At 29.0% G+C, this 21,536-nt stretch overlaps 2 protein-coding genes across 2 annotated transcripts; one reads left to right on the top strand and one right to left on the bottom strand.

Moving 5' to 3' along the window:
* Positions 1-759: 759 nt before the first annotated feature.
* On the bottom strand, positions 760-9,379 carry LOC107450677 (venom peptide MmKTx1). The gene is made up of 4 exons (XM_016066529.3): positions 9,312-9,379; positions 7,811-7,904; positions 4,007-4,121; positions 760-1,129 (listed from the first exon to the last, which is right to left on the bottom strand). The coding sequence occupies exons 2-4, from the start codon at positions 7,875-7,877 to the stop codon at positions 1,018-1,020; spliced, it is 294 nt and encodes a 97-aa protein (XP_015922015.2). The 5' UTR covers positions 7,878-7,904; positions 9,312-9,379; the 3' UTR covers positions 760-1,017.
* Positions 9,380-15,842: 6,463 nt separating this feature from the next.
* LOC107450678 (U-scoloptoxin(16)-Er13a-like) lies at positions 15,843-20,932 on the top strand. Its single transcript, XM_016066531.4, has 4 exons — positions 15,843-15,950; positions 17,547-17,628; positions 20,022-20,130; positions 20,753-20,932. Exons 2-4 carry the CDS (start codon positions 17,565-17,567, stop codon positions 20,862-20,864), a joined length of 285 nt encoding a protein of 94 aa, XP_015922017.1. The 5' UTR covers positions 15,843-15,950; positions 17,547-17,564; the 3' UTR covers positions 20,865-20,932.
* The last annotated feature ends 604 nt before the right edge of the window (positions 20,933-21,536 follow it).

The following is a 21,536-nucleotide window of genomic DNA, read 5'->3' on the forward strand; positions in this document are numbered from 1 at the left end:
GCATTATAAAACTTACTAAACTTTTCTTCAAATTATCCTTTTAGAAGTACCCAAAAAGAAAAAATACCATGTTTTTATAAAAAGCCCTCAATTTTTATGTTTAGTTTTTATGTTCGTTTTTTGTAACAAAAAAACCTGTTCAATTTTATTCAAACGAATCGTTAAATATAATGTTAGATGTATGAACAAATACATATCATTAAGAACATACTCTTAAAATAGTGTTTTAAATATACAATATCTATTCTTATTCACACATACTAGATTAGTATACCCAGGGTAACAAAAAGGATCTCTTGGCATTAGGAAATTGGTGGCTTCTAACAATACCACGAGACCATGGTTATCTGGTTGTTTAGCCGGTATATCATGCTAATAAGCCGGTATCGCACTCTATAAAGTACCGTCGTGCGGTCCCTAATTCGTTTATAATTTTGCGTTATTGTGTTGTTGTTTAATATAACATATCTGAAAAAGTTTAAGAATTATAAGTAAGTATTGGAAAAATCTATAAGCAATTTAATTAATTACTAGGAATATGTGATATAATCTTCTATTTGAAACGGAATATTGATATTGCAATTTGGTAGCTTCATAAAATGTATTGCGTCTATATTTATCCCAATTCTTGTTCCTGGAGTTATGATTTAGAATTTCAAGAAGGAAACGAAAGGAAAAAGCTGCTTAACTTCGACAATAAAATAAAATATAATCTGTACTTTGCATTTTAAATATTCCTTCAATAAATACAACACAAAATAATGCATATCAAATTTATTTTATTAATCTCGCTTTAATTTTAAGCATATACAGCATATTTATTATGCTACATAAATGGCTAATATCAAAGAATTTCCAATTTTTTCATTTACATATCATTAACGTAACGTTAATTGTTTAAAGCAAACGAGACAAGTATAGAATTGTAATTTGATTGTACTGCGTGCTTATGCTTGAAAACTTATAACATTTTAATACGTTTGCGAATTAAACAATATACATGTTAATGTAGAGTTTTTAGTAATCTGGATCTCCAGGGCAGACGGCTCGCTCACAGCAATCAGGATATTTTCCGTTTCCTCGTACTTTCCTGCATTTAGATTCAGGGCGAAGTTGAAATGTTCCACACCTGAAAATAAATGAAAAAAAAATCTTTAATAACTGAGAAAATATCAAAATTAATCTTTTCGAAAAAATTGAAGAAAGTTTAAGAAAAATTGTTTAAGACATAAATTGAGCAAAGCCAGATTACTTTCTCTCATTTTTGCTTTCTGTAGAAACTTTTTCTAGAATCTTTCTCAATACTTTCTCTAGAAACTTTTTTAAATATATTTTTTACGCCCTCACACCATTTCATGAATCCAAGAATGGATGAGACACTTATCTTTTGAAATAAGATATTAATTTTAGTTTATTATTCTATTATAATTAATTTTATATAATTTTAATAAATTATAATTTTTATTTTAATTAATTATAATTTTTATTTAATTATATTTATTTGCATTATTTTATTATTTCTTATTTTGATTTTCAATTTTATTTATTTGATTATTTTACAATAATAACTGAAATGGCTTCCACCTTTTTTTTATACCCTAATTTTTAATGCCCTTACTATTCTTACAAAAAAAAAAGAGAAAAATTATCTTTTTCAGTAGAGTATTTATTTATTTATTATAATTCATTATTAGTTTTATTTCTACTTTAAATTTTTAATTAAATTTATATTATTACTTTATGTCTTAAACAGTAGTCACTTTATCTGGTTTTATAATTATGATTTTTTACACCCTCACTATTTCTCAAACAAAACAAAAGGTGAGAAAATAAACTTTTGAAATATGATTTTTATTTTTATTTTTTTTATTAAAATTTTATTTCTCATAATTTTATTTATTATTCATTTTTAAATTATATTTATTTGATTTTTTTCTCGTAAGCCAGGGCAATGTTTTCATTTTTTAAACATGATTTAAAATGCTCTGATACTTTCTGAAAATCAAAACCTGAAGGAGACAATTTTTGTTGACTCCTAGGTTAAGGCACTAAGTTGTCATTTTGAATAACTGGGGAAGAATAATATGAATAACTATTCTCAGAAGTGACCTGAATCCCACACTGCTTTAAATCGAAGGGTGTTAGCTTGTGTGAGAAGTAAATGCGGCATGCTGACGGCATTGCCTGAAATCATGTCACTTCTCACTAATTTTAGAATCTTAAACTCTGTGATCTCCCTGGCTCAAAATGGGCTGTTGCAAGAATATTTTTATTTCGTATTCATTTAATTTTTATTAATGTAATTTTATCCATTCACGCTGACTACATTACTATTGTGCCTTTAAAAAACGCTGTTTAGACAATAGAGATCGTAACCTGAATTACAAATTTAAATAATATTATAGCTGATGCCTTTTTTTTTTAGCAAATAATGTTTTCGCAGAAATGTAAAACCCAACTTCCTTTCAATAATTTGAAAATCTGGTCTAAAAACTCTTTAACAAAATGTTGTAAAATTACTGATTTTTACTTACTACTTACCATATATGGCAGTACTTTTACTTTCGTTACTTGTACCGCCAGAACAAGTAAAAAGTACGTACTTTTACTTGTACTTTCGTTACTTTTTTAGGGAAAAAGTACAAGTATTTGTAACGGAAATATCGAACGAAATCGTTACTTTTTTTCTAATACTCGGTAAGCTTTCTAAAAAAAAAATTTTTAATTGGAAAAAAATGCTCATGTTTTTTTTTAATTAATAAAATTAATGTGCAATATACATGCATTCACAGCTAACTTCGTGTTTAAATACCTTCTGTTTCAACTTATACTGCACATTCAATTATTTTTTACTAGCTCAAAGATCACAAAGCTATCTGAAACCCCGTGTTTGCTTTGTTTATGTTTGTGCTTTTAAAACGCGTTTCTAAAGAGTAAAACAATTTTAAATCAATGGTAATTTAAATAAATAAAAATAATAAACTAAAAATTAAAATCAATAGATAAAATTTCTTTTTCGTGCAAATCCATAAAAAGTTTGAAATTAAAACTATATTTGATTTTAAAATTATATTATACGATTATATTATAAAATTATATTATAATATTCCTTCGAATTTAAAAACAAATTTAAATCCATAACATTCAAAATTAAAAATAATTAAATAAATGACAACAATTTGGCAAAAACTTTAAAGAGCATAAGAATATTATTCAATAAAATTTTAGGTTACTTTGAATTTTCGATTTCCTAGAAATGTACTTTAAATCGTTACTTTTCTTGCTTAGTACTTGTACTTTTACTTGTACGTTACTTTTTAAAATATGAACTTTTTGCTTTTTACTCGTTACTTTTTTTAAAAATACTTGTACTTTTACTCGTTACTTTTTAAAAGTAACGTTGCCATATATGCTACTTACTGATCTCCCACCCATTTACTGAAAACTTATGAATTATTTCCTTTGAACTATCGATTTTAATTTATTTAAAATTTATAATTAATTAATTGTTGAAAACTTATAATTTGTACTGATTAGCTATTAAAATTTATTAATTAATTATTAAAGTAATAAAATTATATATACTTTGCAAAAATTGTAAGCTATTTATTCATAATAATAATTATTATTTTAATGAGTAAAAATCATAATAACCAAATGATAAAGCAGAAAGTGTTATAATAAATTATTAACTGGTATAAAACATAATAAATAATAACTTAGATTTTACAATGAAAGCTAATAAAAGATAATAATTAGATTTCACTATGAAATCAGTTTAAAAAATTTTAATAAGCATTTACTAGTTAAAATCAATTAAAAAATTATTCATAATTCCTTCATTTTATAATTAATTATTATTATAGTTTAACTTATAACTAGCTTTTAAAAATTATAAATAAAAATTTATTATTTTAGGGGAATTATAATAAATAATTTGTTAATTATAACCGCATCATATTTAATGAATTATTTCAGTTATTAAAAATTATTATTTTAAGCTTACCCTTTGCCAGCTCTTGCACCATTTCCTACGCAAGTACTTATTCCACATCCATCCTCTCTTTCCAGTGGAAATGATTCACCCTTTTTGTATGTTTTTCCTGCATACTCACAAGTCTCTAAAATAATAATAATAAAACAGGTTTTTTTTTAAACAAAAACGAATATAAATAACAATGCCGTTTAATTCTAACAAACTATTAAATTGCTTATACTCTAATTTTACTGCAAAATGTCCTTGTATTTTTATGCATATATTTATCTATTTATTTATTACAAGAAATATATCTACCTATTAGTTAGATAATAAATGTGAATAATCGAGTCTGAACTTGATTGGCACCATACAGACTTGCTGATTACCAAGATTTAATCTAATTGAACTTCTTAACTCTGGCGATCCAGAGGGTGCTATACTGACCTTAGAAAAAATATCTAATCATTAACATTTATTAATATATTAAATTTCAGCATTAAAAGTCGTGTTCTGGTTACTTCGGCAGTGGAAAAATAAGTAAAATTATTTCTAGGAATTTAACTTCGTTTAAATTACATAATAAGTAACGGAAAAGTTACATATTCAGTTTTTATCGTTTGTGTGGTAGAAACATTAAAACAAAGATTCTTATTAATACTTTGGTGAATTTAAAAAAAAATAAAAAAATTTTATTACTAATAGCGAGCTGTATCACTGATTAAAAATTAACAATAAAAGGATAATTTCTTAAATAAATTGTAACCATAGGACCATAGTTGTAAGAATTTTCAAATTAAGCTTCAAATTAAGATGCTAATTAAGTCATTTCCATTGATATTAACAAAAATAAAGAAAAAAAGAGCAAGCTATTGAACGTTTCAAGACTTTTCAAATTTTGATGCAAATTAAGTCATTCCCATTGATATTAACAAAAAAAAGAACAAAAGAGCATGCTATTGAGCTATTCAAGAATTTTCAAATTTAGATGCTAATTAAGTCATTCCTATTGATATTAACAAAAAAAAAGAAAAGAAGAGAAAAAGAGTCATTCCTATTGAACTTTTCCAAGACTTTTCAAATTTAGATGCTAATTAAGTCATTCCTATTGATATTAACAAAAAAAAAAGAAAAAAAGAGCAAGCTATTGAACTTTTCCAAGACTTTTCAAATTTTGATGCTAATTAAGTCATTCCCATTGATATTAACAAAAAAGAGAAGAAAAGAGCAAGCTATTGAACTTTTCAAGACTTTTCAAATTTTGATGCTAATTAAGTCATTCCCAATGATATTAACAAAAAAAAGAAAAAAAGAGCATGCTATTGAACTATTCAAGACTTTTCAAATCTAGATGCTGATTAAGCCATTCCCATTGATATTAACTAAAATAAGGACCGAAGTGCGCAAGGGGATGATCTGCTGAATCAAATGACTCCTCTCACTACTTAGTCTGGGGGGGGGGGGCACAGNGGGGGGGGGGTGCATGGCGCTAAGGAAACAAAAGATGGGCATTTTCAAAATGGTAGGTTTGAATACTTCTAGTTTTCAAACGGTTTGCGAAAGGAAATCTCGTGCTACTATTTAAAGTGAATTTCCCAGAGTACTACCATAGTATCAACCAACATGTAAGTCTGGTGTCTTGGGTAGTTCTCCTTGTAGCCGATTGGTACTTTGCTATTCAATCCGAATCAAAATCTGATCTAAGTGTTTACTCTAGACACCTACTTGAAATATAGTAACCCCATAATCATAGTTTTTGACAGTGTTCCAGAAGAATGGAGAGAGGAGTTCTGTTGACTTCAAAGGAAACTCATACATATTTACTGTCAGCTGACGGATCAAGAAGTCAGCTGACGGTGGCTATACACCGAAGAGCCATTACATTATGACCACTCTCCATCTATAACAATGGGTTCGCCCAGGTTTTCATGGTTTCTCGCCCAGGAACAATGTTTTCAAGGAGCACATTAGGACCCATAGTCCTCATAGAACAATCCCTGTCGTCTATAAGCTACTTGAACATAGTTGCGGACCAGGTTCACCCATTCATGACAACAGTTTTTCCTGCAGGGGATGGTGTTTACCAACAGGATAATGCACCACGTCATAAGGGTCGAATCGTCATAGATTGGTTCGAGGAAAATTCGAGTGACTTTCAAGTCATGTCTTGGCCCCCACATTCACCTGACCTTAATCCAATAGAGCATTTGTGATCCTACTTGGAAAACCAAATTCGTGCTGCCACGCTACCCCCTCGCAATGTGAGGGAATTGCAAGACCAGTTGGTGAGAGCTTGGTACCATATACCTCAGACTACCAATCAGAACCTTGTGGAATCAATGCCACGGCGGGTGCTAGCAGTTTTGAGGGCCAAAGGTGGCCCTACATGTTGATAGCAGGGTGGTCATAATGTAATGGCTCTTCGGTGTGCACTAAGTATTGAAATATTTGCTGTGAGAGTCGACCACCAGAAAATGAGTCTTGATGTATGCTGAATATTGGTATGCTGAATATTAACGATTATGGTAAGAATGCCACGAAATGTTGAGCACGATCAGGTGACGTGGACAGAGCCTGTGGTGGTTGACTTCTTTCCAAACATTACAACGCAAAAACTAACCATGATATATTTGATACGCTCTTTGTTAGATATTGTTCTCGAGTACCATGTTGAAGTTCGCGACACCCATCTGTCCACTATCAGTATAAGGGACGAATTTGCCTCCTACGCCACTGAGGATATCTTACGTGCAAGCTGGGTGCAGAATTCGTATCAACCAGCCATCACTGCGATTCGAACCTGGGAAACCTCAATGTGCAGTAAGTGCTTTATCCCCTGAGTCACCTCGACTCAGGAGGTACACATCACGGCACTCAGGATTTACAAACTCTTGTACAAGTATTCATTGCAGCACATAGGTTTTTCCCTCGCTTAGTGGAGACTAAGTTAGTTTTTTTCCATTCAGAATGGCTTCGATTGCCTTTTATCGATTTCGATTGTCTATTTAAAACATTAAAATCTATTAGAATATCAAATCTATCGCTTAAAAGTCATTTTGGTATAAGACTTGCTTTTCTCTAGTCACCAAAAGTTTTCTGGAGGAACTGGATGCTACGAGTTCTGTTTTAATTTAACGGAATTATCTCTGTCAGTTTGGAATTGAATTGGAATTCGTTTATGGAAGATGTAAAAGAAAAGAATGCCTAGACACCTTCCATTTGGGAATTTTTCTGATAAAGCGTTAAAGAAGGTGTCACTTAGGTTCCCTTGAAAAGTTATTTCTATGGTTTCAAGGCCGTTATTGATAATCTAAACTGAAAACTCAACATTACCAACAAATAATCAAAATTTTTAAAACTGAAGACATAATCATTACTTTATTCAGGTTAGAGAAATATATAACCATCAAATATTAAAAAATATCATTTGTTACAAAATAATGACCCTAAACCAAATATAGGCATTTAAATAAATCGCTATATACTCTAATAATCTTAATTAAAAATAATAATGAAATCAAACTTCTAATTAATTAAAATAAAATTGAAAGATTCATAGAAGTTTATAGAAGTTATCAAATAAACTCAAAATCAAAATTTTTTCACTTTGAAACGAGTAAATTTATTTTGAAAAGTTTTTCGGAATTTATACTAGTGAAAGATTGTATTCAAAAACAAGTAATTTATTTGCCAAAGTATAGATATAATAACAATACCAAATAAAAAAAACTAATTATCCGTATTATTAACTAAATATGTCTCCGCAGTTTTCTGCTATTAAAGTTTAATTAAAATTTAAAATTTGGTAAAAAAATTTGATAAAAATGCCATTACCTTCTTCTGCGGCTACCAATACAAGCGCCAATCCAACAAAAACTAAAAGTGCTGTACAACGCAACATTGTTGAAAGATTTATTTAGAGATTCTTCTGAAATAGATATAAATATGTTATTTCCTACTGTATTAGCATAAAATATGAGAGTAAAAAGAACTTTGCTTATTCGTTTCAGTTTTAAAAAAATAATAAATATTAAACACGGTTAACATATTCCTACGCAAAGTTGTAAATTTAAAACAATTTCCAAAAGATTGTGATAAAAATAATAGTTTTAATGATAGCAAAATTTCCAGATATGAAGTTAAATGAGTTAATGAGTTAATGAGTAAATGAGTTTGTTCTATAAATCATTGAAACAATATAATATTTAATTAGCGTGACGCAGATGTGCTGTTTATTGCTACAAGCCTTTTCATAATGCAGCTGAGAACATCATCGAATAATAATGTTCGTAGCTTATATTTAAAAAATAGTTTAAGATACTAACCAAAAAAAAAAATCAAAATTGATGAGTTAATTCATTTCAGTTATAACCAAACATATTTTTACCTTGTTTTAATTAAAAGCAAGGAAAAAGTTGATAAAAAAACGTTTAATTTTGAGTATTACTGCCAAAAATGCTGCATCATAAAAGCCTTGAATGAAATTACAGTCTTACAAATCGATATGTAAAGTTACAGTAGAACCCAAATAACAGAACTTAAATGGAATCATTTCAATAATATACTATTATTTTAATATTCTTACTAGAACGCCCCCTTTATTTTAATTGTCTCATAATATTCCTGGAATTTTACTTGTACATTACACTAATAGGAAACCACGAAAGTTAGCGAATAACGGAATTTTAAACAGTGACGTGGTTCAATTTATTATAAAACAGACAAGTCTGAGATTTTCCTCAAAACGCAAAATTAATAATAAAAATAATTTATTTTATAATCATTAAAATGGTTTTTAAAAAGTTTTAAATTTTTTAAATGTTTTCCACTTATATTTTCAAGATTTCATATTTTAAATATTCTTATTTTGAGAACCGGAATCCTATTGCTCATTTAAACTTTAAAGTTCATCTACTGTCTGGCAATCACGAAAACTCCTCTAGACATCAGACTCAAGTGCGGTTACTGTAGCTACAAATGCAAGTCACTTTGAAGATGTGAGGCTTAGCGTTTTTTAATAAGTTATTTTGGTGGTTATATATCGTTTCTTCAATTATTAATCGTTTCCATAGCAACAGACAACCTAATACTTTCAGTCGAAAGGAGTTCACATAATAGTTGGACAGTACCTTACATTATATTTAATTTAAAACTCGTTCATAATTTTTTTTAAAACACTATTCAATCATGTATAATATTTGTTCAATATTATGTCTGTCAAGTAGGAGAACAGCGATTCACGGGGTAGCCAATGGAAAAAAAATTATCTTAGTAAAGGACTTTAAAAGAAACATTGTTCAAAATATGAATTAACAAAATATATTTGAAGACTTACCACAGTTCTTTCCAAGTATGTATTCCACGTAAATTGCAAAGAGTAGCATCCTTTTATAAATCATCCTCATTTTTATGTTCCGATTTATGCGTTTTTAATATCACAAAATCTATTTAATTTTTTTTTAAATTAATCTTAAATGTGATGTTAAAATGCAAGCCAATCATGAATTATTTACTCATAAAATGATATTATGCATAGATAAAAGTTTTTTTAACATTGACCTTCTAGATAGTTGCTTTTAAATAAAAAATTCAAGACAACTTTATTTGCTGAGAGATAAAATTTCTGAATTTTAAGTATAGAAATAAACTACAGTATGTAATATTTCTATAGAATAAAGTATAAAAAATAAAAACTATAAGTAAACGTTATTTTCTATCAGATAAAATTTCCTTATTTAAATTTTATACTTGTGTGTTTTATAAGATATAGATTCAATTGCAGAAAAATAAATTGGAAGACATATGTCAGTAGGATAAACTTGATAAACAAATTAAAACTGATTACTATTAAAAATGAAAATTTCATATACCAAAAAATCAACTATATTTCAAGAAGCCATTTAGTTAATGAACATTCAAAGGGCAAAAATTTAAATTTCCGTGGTGAAACTGAAATCGACTTTCAATTAGATTGAAGGTTAATTAATGATTGATGATTTATGATTGGTTTCTTGCCAATAACTTTGGTTAATAGTTACAATTATTTTCTGTTTATGAAACTTAATGATGACTTGTGTTACTATGAAGTTATGAACTGCATTTATATTAGTGTAAATTAACAAATCAATAAAGCGACAATGATATTTTTTTCAGAAACAGTAGATTGATGTTATCACATACAAAAACTATTGAAACCGTTTAATATTAGCTGTCTCAGATAGTCTAAGGAGCCGTATTGTGTACTTATTGCGTAAAAAAACTATGACATTAGTTATAGTAATTTCTAATTGGTTTTTAAGATGATTTCAGGTGAAAAAGAATCTCATGACATTGAAGCACCTTAGGCATGCTTTTCATTTATTTTCATCGATTTATTTTTTATTTTTGCGCTATATGCTTATTTGGGAGATCTATATGATTTCATCACCCTTAGTTATCAAATGTCGTTTGAAATTATCAGAAAACATGCAGTATTTAAACCAAGCATGTGTATTATGGGGAAATCTGGTTTTCAAATTTTAGACTTATACTAATGTAATTATACTATAATTTTAGACTTTTTTTAAATCTAGACTTATAATAATGCCTTGAATATGATTGCAACCAGTATTGAATTTAATAAAAATGCAGTTTTGCATCAGTTTTTTAAACGCACCAGTTTGCATTTTAGTCAGTTTATATAATGATAAGTTTTTGCAAGTTTATATAATGATAAGTGGAAATGGAAACTTTTCGCCTTGACTTTTTAATTTTCGATTTTTGTTCAGAAATTGATTTGATATGCTTTTGTGTCTGTTTTGTGTTTGATTTCATAATTTGATCCATAATTAGTTCTAATCAGAATGTCAATTTCAATAGATTCACTCATATAATCGATAAAATTTTAGATACAATAAATACTTTTATTTATGTGAGGTGGTGATTTCGGTTGTAACAAGTCTAACAACTCCCGTTGATAATGGGTGAATTTGTACAAATGATTGCCCTCCAAATAAATAGATTTAGCTTAGACACTTCTGAGCAATGTTATTTCCCCATTTTCGTCCATATTTTAGATTTTATATATATATANTACTACTATATATATATATATATATATATATATATATATATATATATATATATATATATATATATATATATATATATATATATATATCTATCTATCTATATATATATATATATATATATATATATATATATATATATATATCGTTGAGTCAGATATATCTGTCGCTGAGCCACACATCCAATATTGGGCTTACGACTGCCAATGTTCAACTCTGCAATCTTGTAATTATTAACCCATTCCAGAAGACAAGGATACTTCTGGATCAAGTATTGCGAGAATTTTGTCCTTGTGGAAGACTTAGGGAACTTCCCCGCATTTGTGTTACATGGAGTAAAAGACCACGAAAACCACCCATGGCTAGCTTGATGACAAGGGGACTCTAACCCCTGGTCCGTATTCCACTGGGGATATTTTACGTCGGGTACGGCTTTTGAAACGAACAGGCATCGCTGAGAATTGAACCCGACTCAACTCACTGGAAAGCAAACACTTTATCCCCTAATTCAACACGGCTCAAAATAATTTATCGCAGTCGACAGGACTAGAACCTACGAGGGAAGATCCCAATGATACCTAAACATTTATCTAGCATATAAATTGGTTTGGTTCACGTTGTCACTATACATATCACCGATAAATCTCATCGCTAGGAATATAATTGTTTTTTTGTTATTAAAAATGAAGAAATGGAAAATAATAGAAATCTCAGTTACACTTTAAAATATTAAATATTTATTTAAACACATTCTTATAATTATTACAGATGAAAAAATAAATTTCCTTTCCCTTTTGTTAATGTTATACTAAATGAGTGAAAGACATGCAATTAAATACATTATTCTAGTGATTAAAAACCATGCTCTGTTCACAGCAGAATGCTCTACAGCTGAAATCAAAATTACTTCTTTTCTTTGCTGTTATATCAACTACTAGAAGTGACCAGTATAAGTCGTTTGCCGCCACCAACTATTAAAAAACATATTTATTATTATGTAGAAAACAACAGCTACTACCAGAAACAGATTTATAAGTATTCCAATTTTTCTAAGAGCTTTTAAAATTGATAATAATAGAAGATAATAAGATGCACATAATTTTTTTTAAGTATAATTAATAAATTTTATTTACGAACAGTTGAACTATATATACTGGAATTTAACGGTTAAATTTTTCTGTTTTTGAAATTTAAAAAATGTGCCTTTAGGATTCCTGGGACATGAAAGGACAACTTTTTAGGAAATGATCCTAACGTAAGACAAATTTCAAATGATTTTCAGATTGATAAAAATTGTAAAAAAAAATATTCAAAAAGTGTCCCTACTTATGTTAGCAAAACATATACTATGAATTTAGCACGTTTCGGACAGAAGAAACTTTTTTTTAATTATTGTAAGAATTTCATGACACGTATCTAACAAATGGATTCTCACTCGTCAATATTTATCAAACTTAAAATGATTTAAAAGTTCAAAAAAAGAAAAAAAATGTGCAAAATGTCCGGTAATTGTTTTTTTTTTTTAAATTTCTCAAGAAATACTTAAAGAATTATTTTATAACTTTAAAAGTGTTTAGGTCATGCGATTTCTCATATGTGTCAATAAAGTTGAAAGATTTCAGAGTTTTGAGGGATCAGTAATAAATTACGAATGGAAAAAGAGTTTTTTTTAGCATCCTAAGCCAATATATTTAGCAATTAACTGGTAAATTCTATCAATTACTTTGATTATCATATGTAATAACTGCGTAAAAATTCGTAAGCCTAGCTTAAATATTCCTGGATCCCGACATTCAAAATATTCAATGAATTAAACAAAATTTTTGGAGTCATTTTTAATTGATAACGAAAATATCATTATAAAATTACGTAATGTATAAGAATTTAAAGTAATCCTTTTGTATCAAGCATGTGCTGAAAACATTTCAAATTGTTTTCATCATTTTGTTTTGAATCGTATTTAGATACTTCTGAAAAAAATTTGTTTCGAATATTTTGAAAATTTAAAAAGTTTCTCGCAATTTTCTGAATGGCTTTTCTAAATTTTGAATGAAAGTTCTGAATAGTAAGGGTCTTTTTCCAAATTTCATCTTGTATTATAAACAAAATTAAACAATAAATGACCTACATTAGATACATTGACTGATCAAAAGATGACCCTATATTGATTGTCCAGGCAACAAAATATGATGGTATGAGGAAAGAAAACTAAAATGAAGTAAACTTTAATAGGGAATAGTCTTTTATAACGCTGCTGTCATTTTTACTAAGTCCAGCTTAATAGTGCAAAAAAAAAAAATTGTGGAAGACCCCTTACCATTCGGAAATTATTTATTACAAAAGCTACTCCGAAATTTGCTAAGTTTCTTTTTTTAAATTTTCCAGATATTCTTATTGGATTTTTAATACACTTCAGAATAAAATCATGAAGAAAGAAATTTATTTCTACATTTTTTCTACTCATGCGCAGGCGAGAGGAATACGGCTTTAAATGCTCATTAGGCTAAATTTTTAAAATCTGTTTCAAATATTAAAATGATATTTCTTACTGATTAAAATTTTTTCAAAAATAATGTCTAATCTTATTGAATATTTCTACAGTTATAGTAAGAAATTGGGAAGAAAAAATAGTTTGTTTTAAAAAATTTCGATATTTCCATGAATATATATTCTGAAATGTGAGATTTTGTACAGTTATTTCAAATGATGGAATGATAACCTAATTATTAAATACATGTCACAAGCTTACTGCTTATTGCATATTGCCCTGAGTGTTTGACCATATGTGTTCAAAAACACTCTTTTTCGTTCATAATTTAATGCTGGTCATTTAAACCTTTAAAATCTTTCAACTTCATTAATAGTTATGAGAAATTGTGCGAATTGTACGTTGTATAAAAACACCTTTTAAGTTGGAAAATAATTCTTTAAGTATCTCATTAAAAATTTTACAAAAATGCCAAAAACTAAAAGTGACATTAGTGAAGGATAAAGTATTTCTGCCATGGAGATTGTATTCTTATTTTTTCAAAACTCTTAGTTGCCCAAAATTTTGCGGTTAAATATTTAATCTGATAAGTATATAAACCGCCAAAACAAAATCGCTTAATTTCAAGCTTTATCGAGTTAGGCTCTTTGACACATTTTTAATCAGTTTGCAATTTTATGTTAAAACATAATCAACGATATTGTGTAATATACTCACGATATAGCGTAATATTTCTAGTAAAAATTTCTATTCTGTACCTCCGTCAGTACTAACAAAACGTAACAAAAAGTGGATGAAAAAAAGTGAAAGAAAAGCTTTCCCGGGGGAAAAATGCTTTTTCAAAGAAATTTATGACATATTTTTTATATTCCAGATAAAACTATAGTAATTTGCACCAATTCTCTTAGAATCAATCTATTTAGAAAACTAAATAAGACTTAGTGTGAAAATTTATACTCTTCTGCAAACATCTGTATCGTTTTAGAAGAAATCTTTCGAAAAGCTTTGTTGTAAAGTTATTAAAAGAATTATTAAAAGATATTATGATGGGGTTGTATTTTATATACGCAAACTCCTTCATTCGTTCTAAAAAAATATTATACAACCAATTTACTACGAACGAAAAATTCTACTAAGTAAGAATTTATTCAGCACAATAAATCTATACATTTAAACTATTTAGCTCAGAGGCCTTGGAAATAGCCCTCATTTTAGTCATTTACCTTAATTTGTATTAACCAGGCCTAAACTTTAATATTCAATATTTTGAAAACAAAGTTGCTAAATGTTTTTTTAAATTTTAAAAATCAAAGTTTGATTTAAAAGATGAAAACCGATTTTGAAGATAACGAAGAATTCTCTTATAATCTTCATATATATTCTTCGAAAAGCAGACAAATACAACTTTCTAACAATTATCTTTCTGAAAATACTGGTTGCAGAATTGCAATAATATTGTCAGCTCTGGAGACGAAGTTTATATGCCTTTAAAAATCTGAATAGTCTGCTCTAATAAATCAAACAGCTAAAATGAAATTTTCTGAATCACCATTGATTTAAATTAAGTTAACAACAAACTAAGAAATTTAAAAAATGCATCATTTGGATGAAAGAAATTTTTGTCATTGCTTAAAAATTATTTATAGGTATGTTATTTTTTTAATTTTAATTTGTTTGTTTACTTAATTTTTCAATAAAATGTAAAATTTCGGTTGGTTTCAGAAGCGTGCGTCTTAACTTTTTTTGCATCAAAAATCGGAAGCCTGAGGCGCATAGGAATAACATAGTTTAATTAGAAAATACCTATCCTCGTTAAGCTATTCTAATTGGTGACAATGTTATGAATTTTACATGCTTCAAAAAAGAGTTGTCAAGCTTTTTACTACTAATTAAGAAGTATAGACATTTTTGATCACTTTTTGCAGCATTATTAACTAATATTTGTTATTCAAAATAATTAAATATTTGAAGCATTTTATTTCTTCAAAAGATATAAAGGATTTGAAAATTTCAGAAATTTTATGATCTTTCCCTATCTTATAAATCATTTCTTATATTGCTTAAGTTTAAGGTAAAAGGTATAAAATTGTCATAAATTTTGATATAAGCAGGTGCATGTACTACACTTAAAAAAAATATTTAATTTTGCCATCAAGTTTAGGCAATTTTATCTATTCCTATATTTTAAAGATAAAAATTTATGTTTTTCAGAGTCGTTTAATATTTGTTCTTGCATAGTCTGTTCTCCCATATATCGAATAACCATTATTTTTTTTAAAGATAAAATGGTTTATTCGAATCGTTAAATTTATTCTTCTTAAGACTAATAAAGGAAAATTCGCAGAATAGGTAAAACACCAAAAAATATAAAAGCAGTCAAATATTTCACCGATGCAGATTTTCTTCAAACAACAAGCAAGTAAGTATCATCTTATTAATATTTTTCTTCTTAAGCAGGTTTGATAAATAACTTTTTTTGGAGAATATGCTACTTTCGGGATTGGTTTGAGTTTTTTATTGTTATGCATGATTTGTATTTTATTACCGTCTTTGAACAGCTGACCCAATTTTATCGGTTTACGACTATTAATGTACAACTCCGTAGCCTTGTAATTTTGCACCCCGTCCAGAAGACAAGGCAACTCCTGAATCGAGTATTGGGAGAAATTCGCCTTCGTGGAGGACTTTTTGATGGAGTTAACCCGCATTTGCGTTACATGGAGATGAAAACCACGAGACCTCCCCATGGTTAGCCTGACGGCAAGAGGACTCTAACCCATGATCCGTCTACCACTGAGGATATGTCACGTCAGCACTATGGTCGGTCAAGCCGGATACGGAATTCGAACCCGGTTCGCTCCCTTGGAAGGCGAACGCTCTATCTCCTGAGCCATTTAACTGAACAAACTAATTGTGCTTTGTCGTCCCAAGAACTAACGCATCGTCCCATAAAATCTCGCCAAATAGGCAATGGTTTTATGTTAAAAAATATATAACTTTTCAAATATTGAAGTAATTTGACTGTTCTGAAGCCATGATAATTCTTCACGAGAAGATACCAATTTAAAATTATAGCTTCGCCTTGAATGTACGATACTTAAATTATGACTTATCTATCTACATTCTATTCTATTATTTTTTCTTATCATTCTTTCTTATTATTCTTTTATTATTATTCTATCATGTATGTTTTCTAAGCTGATTTTTCAAATAACGTGTACTTTTATAATGAAGAAAAGCTATAGTTTTCCGAATACGAAAATGGTTTTCAGTTTAATCTCTAATCCTGCTTTTTTTGGTCTTATAAAAACTAGTTCAAAGTGAAAATTATTTCCAGAGTTTATCATATCTATGTAACTTAATTCTGATCTAGAAGTAAAAATATCGCTATATTCGCATTTTTTTAAAACAATATTTCAATTTTTTTTAAAAACTTAATTTTTTTTTTCAAAATAACATATCAAAGAGATTTTTTTTCTCATTTAAGCTTTAGTTTGCGGCCTATTATGTTTATCTCCTTATATCTTCATATCTAACAAAGACTAAAAATTTATAATAAAAGATTATGAGCAGAAGTTCCGGAAGAACCTGTATTTATTAGCATACAAAATGCATACGAATCACGTGCTTATTATTTCTCTTAAAGTCAAAAGATTTTCCATGCTTGCGGTTGCAGAGAACAAATTTCGATATTTTCAATCACACCCACTTTTACATCAAACCATGATCGTTATAGTAAGAATATAAAATTATGCTAATACCCGAATCTTGATCTGGCGCTGCCATTTTTCGTGCTAAATATATCGTTGTAACGGAATTTTACAGTCAGAAACACTTCGATGAATAAAATTGTGTGTTGCCTTTTGAAAATTACAGAATCGGTATTATGTTTAATTTTATTTTTTAATAGGATATGCTTTTTGCTATTATTATAAACAAGATAGTATAGTAAGATAATATAATAATATTTGTTGTCTTCTTTTATTCGAACTTTAATGCTGCATACTTCATTTAGGATAATCACGAAAGTATCATGCGTCGGAATATTGCAGTCATCTTCTTGATTAGCTGTGTGCTTTTCGCAGTTCAAGCTGAAGGTAAGGAAGTGTTTCGATTATTCTGCGTCTGAATCTTGAAGCTGAATTTTCTGTTAAAATTTACTGCATGAAAAGTTTACTATGGAAAAATTATGAAACTCAATGAATTGCATGCAATTATATTTTGAAAACGAATAAGAGATGCCTTCACCTTTGTACTGCCAAATAGCAAGAATAATTTTTAATTATGTTCTTCAGTGTGGATGTGCTGTTAAGGAATATAGAGCAATGTAAAGATGTGTCCTAATGATTGGACACTATGCCAAAGAGTTAAGGAGGTTTGAAACACTGTAAACGAGGAAAAAAGTTGTTTTTGCATAAGATTAGCATATATAGTAGTAGCATAGTATGGCTTTCAGGAGAACTCCTCCAGACTTCAATCTTGCATCGTGGCGGGTACCATGGTTACGAGGGAAAATTACTTCGACCAGGGGTGTGGGATGAATTGTTTTGTCTTGATCTTTGAACAGGTCAACGTGAGTTAACCAATCAACACCTTCATTTCACCATTACACCCTCATTAGAAATATGCTCTTGCTTTTTACCATAACAGCCGACAATCCCAGACTTTTAGTCTGGAGAAGTTCTCCACAAAAAATTTGTGCAGAACTGCGCAAGAAAAATTACATTGTTTCATTTTTTATTGATAAATAATAATTTTAAAGTTGTTTTTCCGAAAACAAAATTATTATCATTTTGTTGTTACATATAACGTCAATATCAATATTCTTTTAATTTTTTTAAAAGTGTTTAATTTGTATGACGCTTAAGTTGCATACAATGTTATAAAATTATTATAAGTAAATCATCAGCATTAAGTAAACAGAATGATTATAATAAAATCAATATAATGAAATCATTAGTATCAAATCAGTGATTAAATCATTAGAAATTTCTTAAAAAAAATTCTAAGCATGTAAATTTCTAAAATAAATTTCTTGATTGCTTCACATTGTCTAAAAATATTTTTCTCATGAGTTCATGCAACTGCTTTATCTTAGTCAAAAAATTATTTTTTGGCATCATACAATGAAAATGTCCAGAAAAAGAGTATATATATATANATTTTAAAGCAATAGTTTCGTTATCAGTTTAGAATTAATTCAAGCTCTTTGTGTACCGTTACCCCTCTAGCTGTGATCTCTAAATTTAACTTTAGTAACGGTTACCCAGGTTATACAGTAGACAAATACCTAATGAATTACAGGAAACTCTTAACATTTAAAACTCATTTTTATTGCAATTCTAAATCTTCAAAAAACATAATTCCACACATTTCCAAATGCTAACATGGGAATAAACACTTCCCTTTATTCATTAATTAAAACAACATGCAACCTTAAAACACTTGAGCATAACCTTCAATTCATACAGTTCAAAAAAGACATTTAAGAAATAAAAACTGCATTTATCATTACTAAAAGCAATAAAGACTTGGTTTATGATGTCTATAAATCACACTTAAATACTCATTGTTCTCCTACACACAAAAAAACACAACATAAACAGTTCAGAATTTACGGTAAATGATTCCTCTAAAATGTTAACGAAATAAAATTTAAAGTTTTATAAGTACACAAAAGAATTCACTGTTCGCCCTCTGGAAACGCCCACCGGAATGGTAGATGAGCTCGTGGGCAAACTCCTCGGCTAGGATCTCAAAATTTCTCCAGCTATTCTAAGTTCATTAAGCTTAGGCATGCAGAAGGGAAACACCGGACTTCCAGCATAGATACTTTCGGACTTGGCCCACCGTCTCGAAGCAGCAGTAACCGATCTAAGAGCTGTGCTAGACACTCGTTGTCCTATATACGCGTTGCCGATCGCAGCGCTGCACTTTGATTGGCTCCATACCCTTTTATTTGTATACTCATGCCTGTACCAGTTTTTTTGGCTCTTCAGTGTATGTATATAAATAAAGGCTCTGAAGTTGTACTAGCTCATCTTTAACAAAATTTGAATTTCATTTTTGACACCTTATTTTGTAAAATACTCTGAGTAATAAATAATACTTGTACTCCTAAGCTTTCATTTTCAGGTTAAAAAATAAGCATTAAATTGAAAAAAATATCTTACATCAGGTTTCAGAAGTGCATTATCAGGATCATAGTAAAATATAAAAAAATGACTTATCAATTGATTTTAGATAAATTGATTCCACCAGTTTTTATTTTTGAGTAAAATATTATCTGGATTTACAGTAAATTTTACATAAGGATAGGTTAATCATCGATATTATTTACAGATGCACATCTCAGTATAGTGGATTATTTAAAACTCTATTGTTCTTTATTTACTAAAAAAAATTCTTAATACTTGTTGAGCGCAATCTTGGTTGCAAATGCTTTTCTCACTATTCCGTATTATTATGAACTTATTTTTCTTTTTTTCAGATACATGTACAGTAGGGGGGAAAACATATAAAGTAGGAGAAAAATTCCCCAGTGAGAAGGGATGTTTAATACAAACATGCCAGGCTGGAGGCCTAATCTACGCTACTGAGTAAGTATTCAAACTGTTTAAAATTCTCTTAAGGAGTCAAGATGGTTTTTATTTTATTAAAAGATTATCGATGGATAACTTCTTTTTGCTTTTGTGTAACTAAAATAAAGTTTAGTTTAGGGTTCTAAACTTTCTTAAAGTATTTATTACATAAGCATAAATTTTCCTAAAATAGTTTACTGTAATCACGGATATTTTTTATATGCAAACAATTGCGTAAAATTTTTCAAACAACTTTTATAATTAAATTTTCTTTAGAGACAAAATTTGACGAAAAAAAGAGATACTATGGAGTCTTGCACACTCGTCATAAGTTATAAAAATCGAGTAAATTCTTTGAAATATGTTTTAATAGGCCGTAAAAAAATTTTAAATTATACTTGAAGCGTAATGACTTAAAATTCACTCTGCATAATATCGATGATCACATACAACCCCCAATCACCAAACTCCGTTCCTCAGGGATCCATCTTTTAAGGTCATGTAATTTTGACTCCGGTCGGATGACGAAGATAACACATGAGCAGCACTATTGTTACACTCTTTTGTCTCTAATAGAGTTTAAATACAATGGCAATTCCTTTTTTCTTTACTGATGTACTGCTTAATTTTATTTTTCTAGCTGTGGAGTATTCCGATTGCCGGCTGATTCCCCTTGCAAGATTATCGAAAAAGAAGGAAGATATCCCGAATGCTGTCCACGAAAGGTCTGTCCAGGAGATCCAGACTTTTAAAAAGGCTTCACATTTTCTTTAAACACAAGCATCATGTTTAACAGTGAATAAAAAGTGCATAAACAATTTCTCATTTTATTAACTTTATATCCACCTATTTATCTTTTCATCTAAAATACTAACGCGTATGGATGAAGACTGTCAATCTTTACATTTTATTTTATTTTACATTTTATAGCAGTCGTTGAGCAGCCGACCCAAATTTGGGTCTACGAATACTAATATTCAAATCCGTAACCTTGTCATTTTGAACCCAATCCGGAAGACAAGGGAACTCATGGATCAAGTATTGGTAGAAAAATGATGACTTCATTGAGGTATTTTTGATAAAATTAATCCGTATTTGCGTTACATGGAGAGAAAAACCCCGAAATCCTCTTACAGTCTGTCTACTGGCAGAGGGACACTGGCCCATAATTCGTCCACCACTGAGGATTTCTTACGTCAGCACTGCAGTCGGTGTAAGCCGGATGCGGAATTCGTATTCAGCCTTCGCTGGGATTAGAGCCCGGTTCACCGCATTGGAAAGCGAACGCCCTATCCTCTAAGCAAGCCACCACGGCTCAAAATAATTTATCGCAGTCGGCAGGACTAGAGCCAACGCGTTAATATCCCAATGGCACCTGAACATTTATCTAACATAGAATTGAGCTTGGTTCATATTGTCACCAA

This window comes from Parasteatoda tepidariorum, chromosome 8 (assembly GCF_043381705.1).
Source record: "Parasteatoda tepidariorum isolate YZ-2023 chromosome 8, CAS_Ptep_4.0, whole genome shotgun sequence".
Classification (NCBI taxonomy): Eukaryota; Metazoa; Arthropoda; class Arachnida; order Araneae; family Theridiidae; genus Parasteatoda; species Parasteatoda tepidariorum.

Bases quoted from the DNA above. Each gene is read 5' to 3' on its own strand.
- LOC107450677 (XM_016066529.3), bottom strand. From the start codon at position 7,877: ATGTTGCGTTGTACAGCACTTTTAGTTTTTGTTGGATTGGCGCTTGTA. The intron at 4,122-7,810 runs GTAATGGCATTT...TTATTATTTTAG, and splicing joins ATTGGTAGCCGCAGAAGAAG to AGACTTGTGAGTATGCAGGA. The intron at 1,130-4,006 runs GTAAGCTTAAAA...ATTTATTTTCAG, and splicing joins GGTGCAAGAGCTGGCAAAGG to GTGTGGAACATTTCAACTTC.
- LOC107450678 (XM_016066531.4), top strand. From the start codon at position 17,565: ATGCGTCGGAATATTGCAGTCATCTTCTTGATTAGCTGTGTGCTTTTC. The intron at 17,629-20,021 runs GTAAGGAAGTGT...TCTTTTTTTCAG, and splicing joins TTTCGCAGTTCAAGCTGAAG to ATACATGTACAGTAGGGGGG. The intron at 20,131-20,752 runs GTAAGTATTCAA...TTATTTTTCTAG, and splicing joins GGCCTAATCTACGCTACTGA to CTGTGGAGTATTCCGATTGC.